This window comes from Harpia harpyja, chromosome 4 (assembly GCF_026419915.1).
Source record: "Harpia harpyja isolate bHarHar1 chromosome 4, bHarHar1 primary haplotype, whole genome shotgun sequence".
Lineage (NCBI taxonomy): Eukaryota > Metazoa > Chordata > Aves > Accipitriformes > Accipitridae > Harpia > Harpia harpyja.
Window position 1 is genome coordinate 61,257,743 of NC_068943.1, and position 13,246 is coordinate 61,270,988.

The window sequence follows — 13,246 nt, forward strand, 5'->3', positions numbered from 1 at the left end:
GCTCCCTAGCCCAGCACAACCTGTGCTGATGGCTCATCATGTGTTGTAATCCCAGCGTGGCAACACCACCTGAGCTGCATGATAAATTTTAAAGCAATCCAATTTACTAACACAGGATTTGAATAAATACCTACTAGAATACCTAGCTGCCTGTTTTATCATTTATCAATAGCAGAATCAAAAACATTCCTGACTTGAATGTTTTCACCCCAAAGATAGAACATTCATTTCCATTTTGCAGGCAGAAAGGCAGGGAAGCATTAGGCTAATTGTTTTGCTCAAGGTCACCAAGGATGTCTATGAATGTATGTGATTAACTCAGTCAATGGACCCTTGGTCTCCTGATTCACAAGATTATTTGTCACAATTTCAGCTGAAACACATGGAGTTAGGTTTCTGTACTCCATACATCAGAACACTGAAAGTCCTATTCCTATTGTAAGTATCAAATATTATATCTGACACTTGATCAGAGGTTAACCAGTGAGTCAATAGCAACAAGAAAATTGCACAAAAATTTATCTAATAAAAATGATTTGTCCTTTACCTACAAACAGGGCTGGAGCATTTTCTCTTCCTCAGGTGCGTTTGATGTCTCAAAAAAGACATAAAGGGCCAGATTCTGCAATCCACACTTACAACTAGTAACGTCTTACTACATGTGAAGTAGGAGCTCCCAAAGAACTACACAACACAATTTAAGATGGTAGAATTTTGACCCAACTTTATTCTTAAGATGCGTGAAGGAAACAACTTCTGTACTCTAGGCAATCATTTCCTTATCCTTTTCTACCTACAGATACAGCTATAACGGTACAGGCAGCCAAAGACAAAGCAAGACAAGCCAACGATACTGCAAATGACGTCCTGGCCCAGATTAAAGACCTCAACCAGAATCTCCTGGGCTTGAGAAACAGCTACAGCAAACTTGCAGATGACGTGGCCAAAACAAATGCTGTTGTGAAGGATCCTATCAAGAACAGTAAGATCTTTTTTGGATTGTTTGGTGGTGGGTTTTTTCAGTTTGTTGCTTTCATTTCACATCTCAGAATGAAACAGAGACACTCCAGAATTTCACTCACATAGCATTACTACAGCATGTTAGGATAAAAGGAACCTCTATCACTTCTATTTTCTGGACTTTATGTATAAAAAGAATTTTAAATCCTAAGGAATGCTGCTAGTAGTTGGGAAAAAAAGCTGATGACAGCAGGATGAACATGTAGTGGATAGATTTGTTCCATGGACTGCTTTTAAAGTATTTAGGAGGTGAATAATCAAAGATTCTGACTGGCAATTCACCCCTTGATTCAAGCAAAATTCCACACACTAACCCTGTCTTCAGTCAGTCAGATAATCAGTTCTGGGAGAAATGCATTACTTCTTTCATATACATTACTATTTTTGGTGGAACGCTGAAGACACTTAAGAAGAAAGAGAAAAAGGAGATTCTGGGAATGCTTTTTATATGTTTTGGGTTTGTTTGTTTTTTTTTTTCTACAGTGAATTCTGTTATCAAATGTGACAATTGCTTTAGCATTTTCACTTTGTTTATGATGGATAAAATGGAATTCTGAATTACAACACATTTTATGGGAGATTACTAGAACATATCATATCAGAGTATACATCCAGGGCTGACCACAAAACCAGAGTGTCTTTATAAAATTACTGAAGGACTAATTTCTCAGCTAACCTGGCCTCCCCAGATTGTGTCAGCTTGATGAAGCTGGGCACTTAGAAATATCCAGTTTAGGAGGCTGTCATTCTCATTCTATGGACAAATATCCTCTTCAAATTGTAGCTGTACCAGTGAAAGAGGTTAATCCCAATCGCTGTTTGTCACTGCCTGCCTATTGCAAGTTTCTGATCCCTCATCAAGTGAGATACATGTGTGAGCCCCAGGTATAATCCCCATCAGGCAGACTGATCCATACTAGTTTAGACAATGTGAAAAGTAGTTATTGATTGAAATAGTGTGGTTAGATTACGGCAGGTTATGGAACAAGCAGATCTATGAGATAATGACCTCTGGCAGGGTAGCGATAAACAAATGAGAAGTGGCCTAAAAGCAGTAATTTCTTGGCACTGCTGGATCTAGACTAGGCCATCTGTCCCAGCACAAGTATTCTAAGACTGTGTATACCTTAGCATTTTAGTTGAGATTAGGAGTGATAATTTAGAAGTGATTCTCTTAATTGTCCCCAGTGACCATTATTTTGTTCACATCGAGGAGTGGTCTTAACACCTGCAAACTCTTTCATGTCAGATAAAGCATAACTGGAAGATGTTCTGCAGAAGTACACTTTTACCTCTCTCCAACTGCTAATGGATATTTAGATTACAGGATGAGATTAAAGTAAATGCAGAGTAAACCACTCCAAATGTATATAGTGAGTGTGTCAGCACTCACGACTACATGCTAAAGTAGACATAGCCTCTCTTGTATGTCAAAATTCAGGGCCTGAATTCTTATTATGTAGATGTGCAATATATAAAAGGTAACAAGTTTTTTCTAGACTAATCCTGTCCCTTAATTTACTTTACATTTATGTTTAGATCTTCAAAACATTTTCTTACGTTATCTTCTGTTTTTTGTCTTTTGTCTCCATATCTTGCCTACAGAAATCAGTACGTATGTTTTCTTTCTTGCTGCTTTTATTGTGCCTTTTCCAGTAAATGATGATTCACTGCTTCCCACCAAAGCTTCTGCATGGTGCTCTACATTTCACATTCATTGAAATAGTTAAATAGTTACTTTTTGAAGGCTCTGAGATAAAGCGAATTGGTAACTAGTTTCACTTACATGAAACCTTAAGAAGCATCTTGAAGGTTTGGTATCAGTGTCTGGGTGACTATTCAAAAACTAGATATGCAGACTTTCATGCTTTATCTAGGTATTGTTGTTGTTGTTGTTATTATTATTATTATTACATATAAATTCTTCTGGTAAATGCAGGTTTGTCCCTTTCAGTCTCATCCACACAAACCCATACTCTCATGCTAGCCAAGTGTTACAATCCTTAGATCTGCTGATGAACTGTCAGAGGGCATTGTTTACTGATTGTATGTTAAGAGGCAACAAAGTAATTTGAAACTTAAAGAAAAAGAAAGAAAAAATGTCCTTGTGAAATTATTAAGTTCATCTGAGAAAAAGAAAATATTTGCAGTTTACTGCCACTGGTTTTTAATCTGCTTTCAGTACACATCCAGAATTTTAAACTTGTGACCAGAATAAAGCTTTTTTCTAGTTGTGGCCATTATAGTTAATTCAAGAACTAACTTCAAGTCAATTCTAACCCCGTTTCATAAATTACTAATGGAAAGTAACCTGTTTTCATTAATCTAGAAGTTTTCTTCAAAATTGGAATTTAAAAAAAAAGAAAGTAAATATTTCATTCATAAGTGTATTTTGCTACAGGAAGTGTTTTCCATTAGTATTATCCTGACCTGAAGCATAGTTACTGCTTCAAAATCCTGCTTTAACACCTGCGTTTGCTACTATTGCTACTTTAACTTGATTCTAAATATTCTTAAATTATCTTATTTCTGTTCAGGTAGCTTTCTGGTCTGTGTGTACCTCCTAGTAGCATATACAATCACCTGAGTATTGTGTATGCAGAATTTTCTTGGATTTTATTATTGCAATGTACAATTACTCTCTGACGCTATTCTCTAAAACTCTGCCTTGTTCTTTCTTATGAAGTTGCTGATGCAGATTCCAGTATTAAAACCCTAGAAAAGGAAGCAGATCGCCTGCTAGATAAAATCAAGCCAATCAAAGAACTTCAGGATAACTTAGGGAAAAACATTTCTCAGATAAAAGAGCTGATAAACCAAGCTCGGAAGCAAGCCAATTCGGTAAGCCCTCTTTCTCAGTAAGATGACCTTTTGAGTATTGATGGGATTTTATTTTCTACTTTTCTATTTCTTTTCCACAGGGTGAATCCTTTCTAATTCTAAACACATGCAAAGAGAGCAAATAATGGAGTATAATTTCTCAGATAAAAAGAAAATATTCTGATGATTTTCACCCAGTGTCTTGTTTCTTCATTTAAAACATGCCCTTGTTAAATTGATAACATCTGTAGGAATGTATCTGGAAAGGTTATTATTTAAGAAGTATTGTGGATGATAATACAGCAGAAGAGTCCAAGATCATTGATTTTTTTGTGAAAATGAAAATGTGGGGTTTTGCCTCAGCACTGATACTAAGCCCCTGATTTCATTTCATAGAACTTACATTACCTGAGAATGACACCATCTCGAACTCACTGAAATTACTGAGTGTATTTGCTTTTCCCATATTCCCAACTTTCTTTGTCCAGTAGCAGTTCTGAGGACTCAAAGTTGAGTTAAGAATATATTTCTAGTCCATTTAAAGAGCTTGGAGTCCATTCCCCTGACTGAGTAATACTCTTAACTCAAGGATCAGCTGCTTAATAGTAAGGTTATTCAGCTTGTGACCTAATGTAGCAAAGGAAAAAAAACTCTTGAAGATTGTATTTAAGAAAACTTCCTGACAAATGGTTGAAAAAAGAAAAAAAACAACCAAGAATACAGAATAATAGGATCCTGGGAAGGGAGTGTATTCCATATACTCGATGAAATTTGCGCACAATACAAAGACAGGCTACAGTGATGATATGGTTTTGTTACATTCATCTTCTGTCTGAAGGTTTTGAAGTACTTAACTGTTCAGCATTTCTGAGATAGGGAAATTGTGGGTTTGGTCATATAATGGGTCTCCTTTTTGACAAGGTTTGCCCTAAGCATAAGGTGATAGCATTATGTACATCTACTCTAATACATAAATATCTCTAGCTGGAATTGAAATACCATTGTACTGTCATTATGTCTATGCTGGCATCATGAAAGCAAACAGTATACTGGTTTTATCTGTGCTCAGAGCCTGAAGAAACTAGCACACATATCCAAATGCACATGTCACTTGGCTGTGAAAATGAAACTTACTTAGAAATACCAAGTCCATTAGGGGCTATGTAAAAGCAGTGATAGACACAACTGTTGGTTTAAAAGTAATTGTTAAAAGGTGTCTTAAATTGGCATAATCAAAGATATTACAAGGGGAAAGTAAATCATCCTGTTTACCCAATAGCAATGTGCTGTGATCCCGCCAGGAGTGCTGCTTATTTTCCTGGCTGCACATTCTACTGCTAGAATTCCACTGCTGTTTGCGTTAGACCAGTATATCTTCTAGCTATTTTTAATCCATACAGTTCATCCTTTCAAATGTGAATGCCAGAAAGAGCTTTTATTTCCTTTCAATAAACAATCCGAGAAAGAAAATTCCATTTCTACCTCCTGTGCGTATCCAAGCAACTCCCTGGTACATGTAACACAGAAATGGGAAGGAAGAAAAAACCAAGTATAATATTCTTATAATTATTTGGAAGCATCTAAAGTTATTTCTGGAATAATAAGCAGTAAACTGAATTCTTTCTGCTATGCTTTTTTTTTTTGAAGATCAAAGTGTCCGTGTCCTCTGGAGGCAATTGTATTCGCACATACAGACCAGAAATAAAGAAGGGAACATACAACACCATCATTGTCAATGTGAAGACTGTAGTTGCTGACAATCTGCTTTTTTACCTTGGAAGTGCCAAATTTGTAAGTCTGCCTCCTGCTTTTCATGTCAGGGTTGCTCGAGCAAATCAGACTACTGACAAATACAGAAAATGAAAAAGATTTTTTTCCCCTCCTAGATGCTTCAAAGCAGTAGTAGAGGGCCTAAGATAATCTAGACATTTACTGTCTTTGGTATTAATATAGGGACTTCTAAAATATGACCAACAAATATTTTTTATATTTTTTTATTTTTACTAGATATGAAATGGGAGACTTGTACATGGACTACATAAGAGCTTTAAAATGCACAGTACAACCAGGGTAATTTTGGGGTTGGTTGTGGGTTTTCCCTTGGGAATGAAATAGCTAATCATCTTGCATCCATCAAAGCTCCTAATTATTGTAATTTTAAGTCAAGACTACAATTCCAAGCATAATAATGATGAATGATTCCGTTTTGCATGAGCCCTATAGCAGGCAGGCTTCTAGAATAATCAATAATAATTTAGTAAATGGGAAGAGTATTCTATTTCTAACATTTTGAACTATATATCTTATTTACCTAATACAAAATTAAGAGGCTAGATTGCATCATGTATTAGTCTAGAATCCTGATATCTTTCTGCCATCCAATGGATGTTTTACAAACAATGTTACTCTGAGTTAAATTCTTCTCTTGATGGCTATAATATTAACATTTCTGTCAGTCTAGCAGCCATTTACTGCGTATCACTGACAGAAGTCATTTGCCATCTTTGGCTTAAGATTCCTTGTTTGAACCAACAAAGGCAGGAAAAAAAAGCATCTTATTTTAGATCACTGTGAGAAATTATATTCATACTTTACTGTCTATATATGGTTTTGTGATGCCTCATCAGACCTTCTGAAATGTGAAGTGTTCTGGAAAACTTCCTTTAATTAAAGTATGAGACTGTTTCTGTTTTCATATTTTACATGTAGACTGACTTTTTGGCCATAGAGATGCGCAAAGGCAAGGTGAGCTTCCTGTGGGATGTGGGATCTGGTGTTGGACGGGTAGAGTATCCGGATCTGACCATTGATGATGGGTTTTGGTACCGGATTGAAGCCTCTAGGCAAGTATATATTTCACTTCCAAGGTTTGGTTCTTAAAGAAAAAATGACTAAATCTAACAAGTTCTGCTTCTAATCCACTGTCCTCAAGTTGGCATACCTCAGGTTTACGTGGTTTGCTATGTTTGAAACATCAACTTTTTTAAAAAAAGATAATGTCATAAATATGAGAAATTCTAGTCTGGTTTAATGCAAGCTTTTGAACCTATATCCAATAGTACCAAAAGTGTATACGCTACAATTACTATTGAAATGTGAATTGTTCTGTGTCACAAATTTATTTTCATCACATATTTCCCCTCTAGCATCAACAATCTATGACTGCTTATATTCCCTTCTGTTTACCTATCACTCTATCGATTCTCTTCTTCAGCTAGCTTCCTTTTAAAATCAGTTACAGGTTTTGGCACTCAGATAACTACTATTCTTTTCTCCTTGAATTTCAAAGAGGGGCAGCTTTTCTGAATTTCTGGTCTTGATACAGTACTGCAAATGAATGGTCTGTCATACAACAGTATCTTGATTCTTACTCAAAATGCCATTACCATAGGCAGAATGTCTCTTCAAACTGGAAATACAGTTTATGAAACCTCAAGGATGAAATATTCTGGAACGTTAAACTATACTTTGTAATTTGAGATCAGTTGTTGAATTCTTCGAAACTTTAGAAATATAGATACCTTAATATTCAAATGTCACATTTGTTAGTTGAAGCTTATATTTTCTATTCAAATAGCAAACACATGACAGTAATTACAGCATAAGGATTACATAACTTTATATCCTTTATCTTCTACTTCTGAACACACCTTAGTAATTTAGGTAATATTGCAAGTTGATATGAAGCTAAGTAATTCCTCCTGGATCATTACAGTTAATTTCACATAATATTAAACATAGAACCAATAACATAGTCGGAAAATGAGAGAAAGAAGGAGAAAGAAAACAAAGCACTCTAATTCCGGTTACATCCATAGCTCTCAGAGGAGGAAACGGCATCCAGTTTAAATAATTTAGCGAAATCACAGAAATCAGCCATTCAGAGCAGAGAATTAAATAAAATTATGGCACCATCTCCAGAAGATGGCTTAATGAAACCTTATTGCTAGGAAAAAACAAACTGGGGTACCATACAAATTGTTGAAATCTTCACCAGTTCATATTATGCATACTAAAACAGCTTCATGATACAGTAATGCCAGACTTTCATTTACAAGAAAGCTGCTTCAGCAGAATATGGAGCCAGGACATGGTATAAAAATTCACACATTCTACAAAAGCACATTGCCTATTAAGCTGGTTGTTCTGGATATATAGGGTGTGCATGCCATTAGTTTTGAACAAACTGCTGGATCAGCAATTTAGAACAATTACAGCTGCAGAAATCTGAAGTACAGAGCAGTGTTTGGGAGAATTAGATTGCACAGACACTAGTTGGATTTGTGGGATTAAGATGAAGAGCTCGGGACTGATTTTGCATTCTTAATGGAGACTTCATAAATCACGTACCCTACTGAAGATTCTTCAACTTTGAACATTTAGTCCATTTAATAACTCTCCCCTGACTCCCTTCATAAGCTGTTGGAGAATTTTACTCATTTCATTCCCTCACCTTTTTTCTCCAAATTTCTGCTCAGTTCCAGCCACAGATTTTTTTCAGCAACCTGACAGAGCTGCCTGAACATCTGGAGCAGGGCATCCACTTAGACTGGGGACATAAGATGAAATTCTGGCCTTGCTGAATTTTGCCATTGATTTTAGTGGTGAGAGGCATTGACACACAATAATAATGATGTGGTCAGTTTAAAGTTTGATAGCAGTTCTTAATCAAGGATCCCAAAGGGCCTTAAAAAGACGAGATGCGATGGCACAGAGGTTGTGAAATTCTCAAGGTCACTCAGCATACTGAATGAATATGAAAAAACTGACTGTTGAGTAATGATCAGAGATGTTCAGTTCAGTTAATGTTTGCACCAAATTTTCCAGTTTGTTAAGACTAAATTGATAATTACTGCATCTGTTTTCCAGGGACACTTTTAATTTTCATCACCTTTTTATTTAAAGCATACTAATACTTTGCATTTTATTGTATATGCAGAGGTTGTAATGGAATTTATTTTTTTTAATGGAATTGAAGTAAAATTTGTTTATTCCTATAGGAATTCCTAAAGGAATTCCCTATACTCTGATTGTACAGGAATTTAACAAATGTAACTTACAGAGTTACTTACCTGCTTACAGAGGGAAATCTGATTGGCATCAAGAACTGCAATCAATCAAAGTATCAATTAACAAAGGAAAGTCTGGCATAACAGTATGTGACAAAATGATTCAAAGCAGGTTTCAACATGCAAACAATGTCAATTTTGTGAAACATCCAAAGAGATGACAGAATATTTTTGAGACTCCCTAGATCAGTGAAACAATGTCACTTGACTTCAGCAGGCCTCAGTTAGGAGCAGGACCTGATTAGTTGTGATTTTAATAAAATCTGATTTAAGTATTACCATTGTTTTAATTGTTAATGACAGAGTTTAAGCAGCATCCTTCCTTTGAGGACAAAGAATGTTTGAATCACAAGTTCACTTTAGACACATCCAGCCCAGCTCAGCAAGAATTCAGTCTTAAACTACTGTGGCAAATCTAAGCCATACTTTCCAATGAAGATTTTCTGTGCTCTCAAGGGGTCAAAGAGCAGAGGTTTCTAAATGATATTTTGTAATCTAATGTTGATGACTTGCAAAAGTAATCTCATTTACATAATGCATCCCCTAAAGAGCAAACCCTGCATGCATGGCATTATGTGAATTTTTCAGAGGATCAGCCAGACAGTGCTGGTACATCTTGTGTAATCCTCCAGTTTTGCAGAACTGACTATCACTAGAACAATATCTTCTAACCTGATGACTTGTCACGCACAGGATAGCAATGTCTTTTTGCTGTCAAGTTAGCCAAGTTCTTTCTTCAAGCTCAATTGTCCTCCCTAAATAAGAGAGAATTATTTATGGAAGAGGCTCCATTGTTAGCATTTCAGTCTGTTTGAAGATGAAAGAAATCTGTGCTATTTGTGACATATTAGACACCCTAAAAAGTGTCAGTCTGCTCAGTGACTTCTGCATTATTGCACTTGGACATTTTTAAACTGGAATCTTGATTGCAGCACAATATAGATTGAAAGTGCCAATGACTTTCTTTCAGAGAGCATCAAACTTAAGCAGTTTAAAAGAAAGCCTTTAGCAACTGTTAGTGTTTCGACAATTACTACATTGAGAACTTTTATCCTTTAAAGGGCTTCACATCAATAAACCTGAAAAAAAGTAAAGTGAAAACTTGGAATTTCTGCTGCTTAGAAAGCTATCTCCTTATCATTCAGTTGATTTTGGAATAAAAGGTAAAATATTGTCATTAAAAGGAAATAATAAAAAAAAATCTTTAGAATATTGTGGATGGCTTTAGCCCACTTCTTTTAAATGATTTGGACATCATGTTCGTATACCCCAGATGTCACTTAGGAGATTCCCTAGGATACTGAATCCCATCCCTGTGTTTTCCAGAGCTGCCAAATCAAGGTACGGGTGGGTAATTGAAGAGCTCCAGTGGTTTTTTTGCAAATATGTATTTTTCACATTGAAAGCCTTGAGATCCCTGACTACAAAGGAGGCAAGATGGCATAGATCTACAAAGGTATTCCCCATTGATGGGAAACCCTCAAAATTACTTTGTAATTCTGCTTCACAGTTCAGGAGAAATTTATCAAAACTTAAATGTCTCAACTAAATTTTTTTCTCTTTTTTTTTTTTTTTTTTTTAATTTAAGTGGCTTTTTTCCAGTTCGATGTTATTTCATAAGAAAACTCTCACCTAATTGTGGTTTTGGGGTAATAGGTTCTAAGCCAAAGAATGAAAAATGTTTTTTAGACATAAAATGCATAGTCTTATAGGATTTTTCCACCCTCTAGAGCCCTGGTCCAGTAAACTTTCTAAATCCAGGAATTCTGTAAATACAGGATAGCAATGTCTTCATTTAGCTTATTCAGTAGCCTAAGTTATGCAGTCTTCCTTGCTGTGCTCTAAATGTATGTTCTTCAAGTAAAGCTTTATATAACATAAATGACAGTTCTTCCTGAAAGGTATGCTTTTAACTTTTAGTTTGCTTGTTATTTCAATACTCCAAGCCAATCTTTTTTTTCTAATTAGACAAAAAGGAATTTTGCATCTTTCCATGCAGCAAAGTTCAGAATTTTAGAAAAAAAAATGCAACTTCTTTGTTTTAGTCAATATAAGTTCCACTTCATCTGTAGAGTAAATTTTCTTCAAAAAGGACATTGAGGTGAGAAAAAACACTGGTTCTGTGATCATGTCTTTAACTTACGCAGGCATAAGAGTATTCATTTGTATCAAAATGGAACATAATCAAATCAGTAATACATGCCTCTATTAAAAGATGCTATCTAAAATAGACTTTTTCTATGTTTGGTTTAACTACTGACTCTGTATGCTTAAATTATTTTGTTAAAATCTCCAGGACTGGGAAAAATGGCACAATATCAGTGCGAGCTCTGGATGGTCCTAAAGCCAGCATTGTGCCAGCCACATTCAGTGCTGTCTCCCCACCTGGATATACCATTCTGGATGTAGATGCTAATGCCGTGCTGTTTGTCGGTGGTTTAACTGAAAAAATAAAGGTAATGTCTTGTCCGGTGCTAGTGTATTAACTGGCTGTTTATGTGAAAAATTTTTGTTATTGCTTACAGCAGAAATAGTAAACTTTAATATGCTGGCATCATTGTAGTAGGTGCTTTAGTAGCAAATAGTACACCTGCACTCTTGGAAGATTATTGGGATTTGCCTAGACATGTAGGTGCACAGACCTGAAGTTTCTCTGCCCCTGCTGTTAACTTCTAATCAGAAGCCTGGTGGCTGGCTGTATTGATGCAGCATTTAGCCCAAACAACTAATTCCTGCTGGATAGCTGGGTGCTTTACCTTGGACATACTGCTGCCCCAACAGGCTTTCAGTATCATAGTGACAGGAGCTCATTTCTGTTTCCATACATTCCTGGTCTCTTAACAATGTATATAACAATATATATTCCTTTGCATTCAGAGTTTTTTTCTTTGTCATGTACCTGCAGTATCACTTCCTCCTTTGCAGTCTACTTTTGGCGTTTCTGCTTTATTTTCTTCATTTTTGTTCCTGTTTTCGCCCCTGTACTACCCTTCTTTTTAACTGCTACCTGCATCAGATCCCTGATCTATTTTCTCTTCTTTTTGCCTGTTCATTTTTCTGGTGACTGCTTCTACACTGCTTAACTTAATGGGAATGAACAGAAGATTTATGCCAAATAGAACAGATGGAAATCTTTCAGCAAAAAATGTTCTCCACTAAGTACTAATTAGCATATATTTTCCAGTGGCATTCATTACAAAACAATTTAAATGAACTATTTTGCTCCTGATCAATATTTTGATTTTTAATATTAACATTACAAAAAAATCCTCATTTGGCATTAAAAAACCCCTAACATTTAGACTTTCCCAAACAGTCAACTCAAAGAACTTTTTTTTACACTAAAGCTTGTATTCATCCTCAAGCGTTGAAATAGCACAATATTTTATGGTCCCGCTTTCTAGTTTTTAGAAAGTTCAACTTTCTAGATGGTTCTGATTTGGGAATATGTGGATAGACATATTCCTTATATTCCTTTCTTACGGAGAATAGGGTGTGTGCATATTTCTAGAGAGACAAAGACAAAATCAGAGGATACAAGAGGAACAGAGAATGTAGATCCCACTTGCTTGAAATTAGTGTCTTGAAGTCCAGCTTTAGCTTCAAAGATATCCATGTGTTTTGGAGCACCGTCAGGTAACTTCATTTTAGAACTTGATCATGGCTTCTGCACACACAAAAAAAGCAATTCTGAGCAGACTTGCACAATTACCAGCTAACTTAACTGAGATATAGCTGACTTTGACAAGCATTCAGAGGAACAGGAAAAAAATTCTAAGATTTTTGGCTAGGAAATTGCAAGTCAGTCCATATTAGTAGAGCTCAGATCTACTCTCTCTATCTGAAATGGATCCACAAAAGATCATGAACTTTTTCAAGTTCTAAAGATGCAGATGCAATGAATCTTGACATTTCTTGTTGAACTTCAAGAGTGTAAATAACTGCCATGCATTTTCTTTTACATAATTTGACTTCATATGGGAAATAGGCAAGGAAGTCAATTGAAGAATTTCTCGGAGAATTACATATTAGAAAAAACAGCCTTTCTGTCACCTTTTTCTATGTTCTCCTTACAGCCTTAAACAGAGGTTCTTGTTAGCTCTCTGCCTTCCAGCTTTCTATCTAGAGGCAACTAAAGGTGTTTGCTTTCTTCTGTTAGCCCTAAACAAGAACCTTCAAAACATATTTCTAAAATTAATAAATCATCAGTTGCTGAAAGTGGCTCTGTGCTGCAGATTAGTGACCCTTACAAAACCAGAGTGGCCTCACTGGCTTTCTGTATTCTGTCCCTTTGATCTGCTTTTTCAAAGGGAATGGAATTAAACTGGGGAGAGGTG

General features: G+C 35.8%; 1 protein-coding gene across 5 annotated transcripts in view; it reads left to right on the forward strand.

Annotated features, from left to right (window-relative positions):
- LAMA2 (laminin subunit alpha 2) overlaps positions 1-13,246 on the forward strand; it is a 385,301-nt gene that overhangs the window by 332,097 nt on the left and 39,958 nt on the right. For all 5 annotated transcript variants that reach the window (XM_052784294.1, XM_052784299.1, XM_052784296.1 and 2 more), the window contains exons 43-47: positions 800-982; positions 3,707-3,861; positions 5,488-5,631; positions 6,550-6,683; positions 11,206-11,365. In XM_052784294.1, coding sequence (XP_052640254.1) covers positions 800-982; positions 3,707-3,861; positions 5,488-5,631; positions 6,550-6,683; positions 11,206-11,365 — 776 coding nt within the window. The remainder of the gene's footprint in view (positions 1-799; positions 983-3,706; positions 3,862-5,487; positions 5,632-6,549; positions 6,684-11,205; positions 11,366-13,246) is intronic.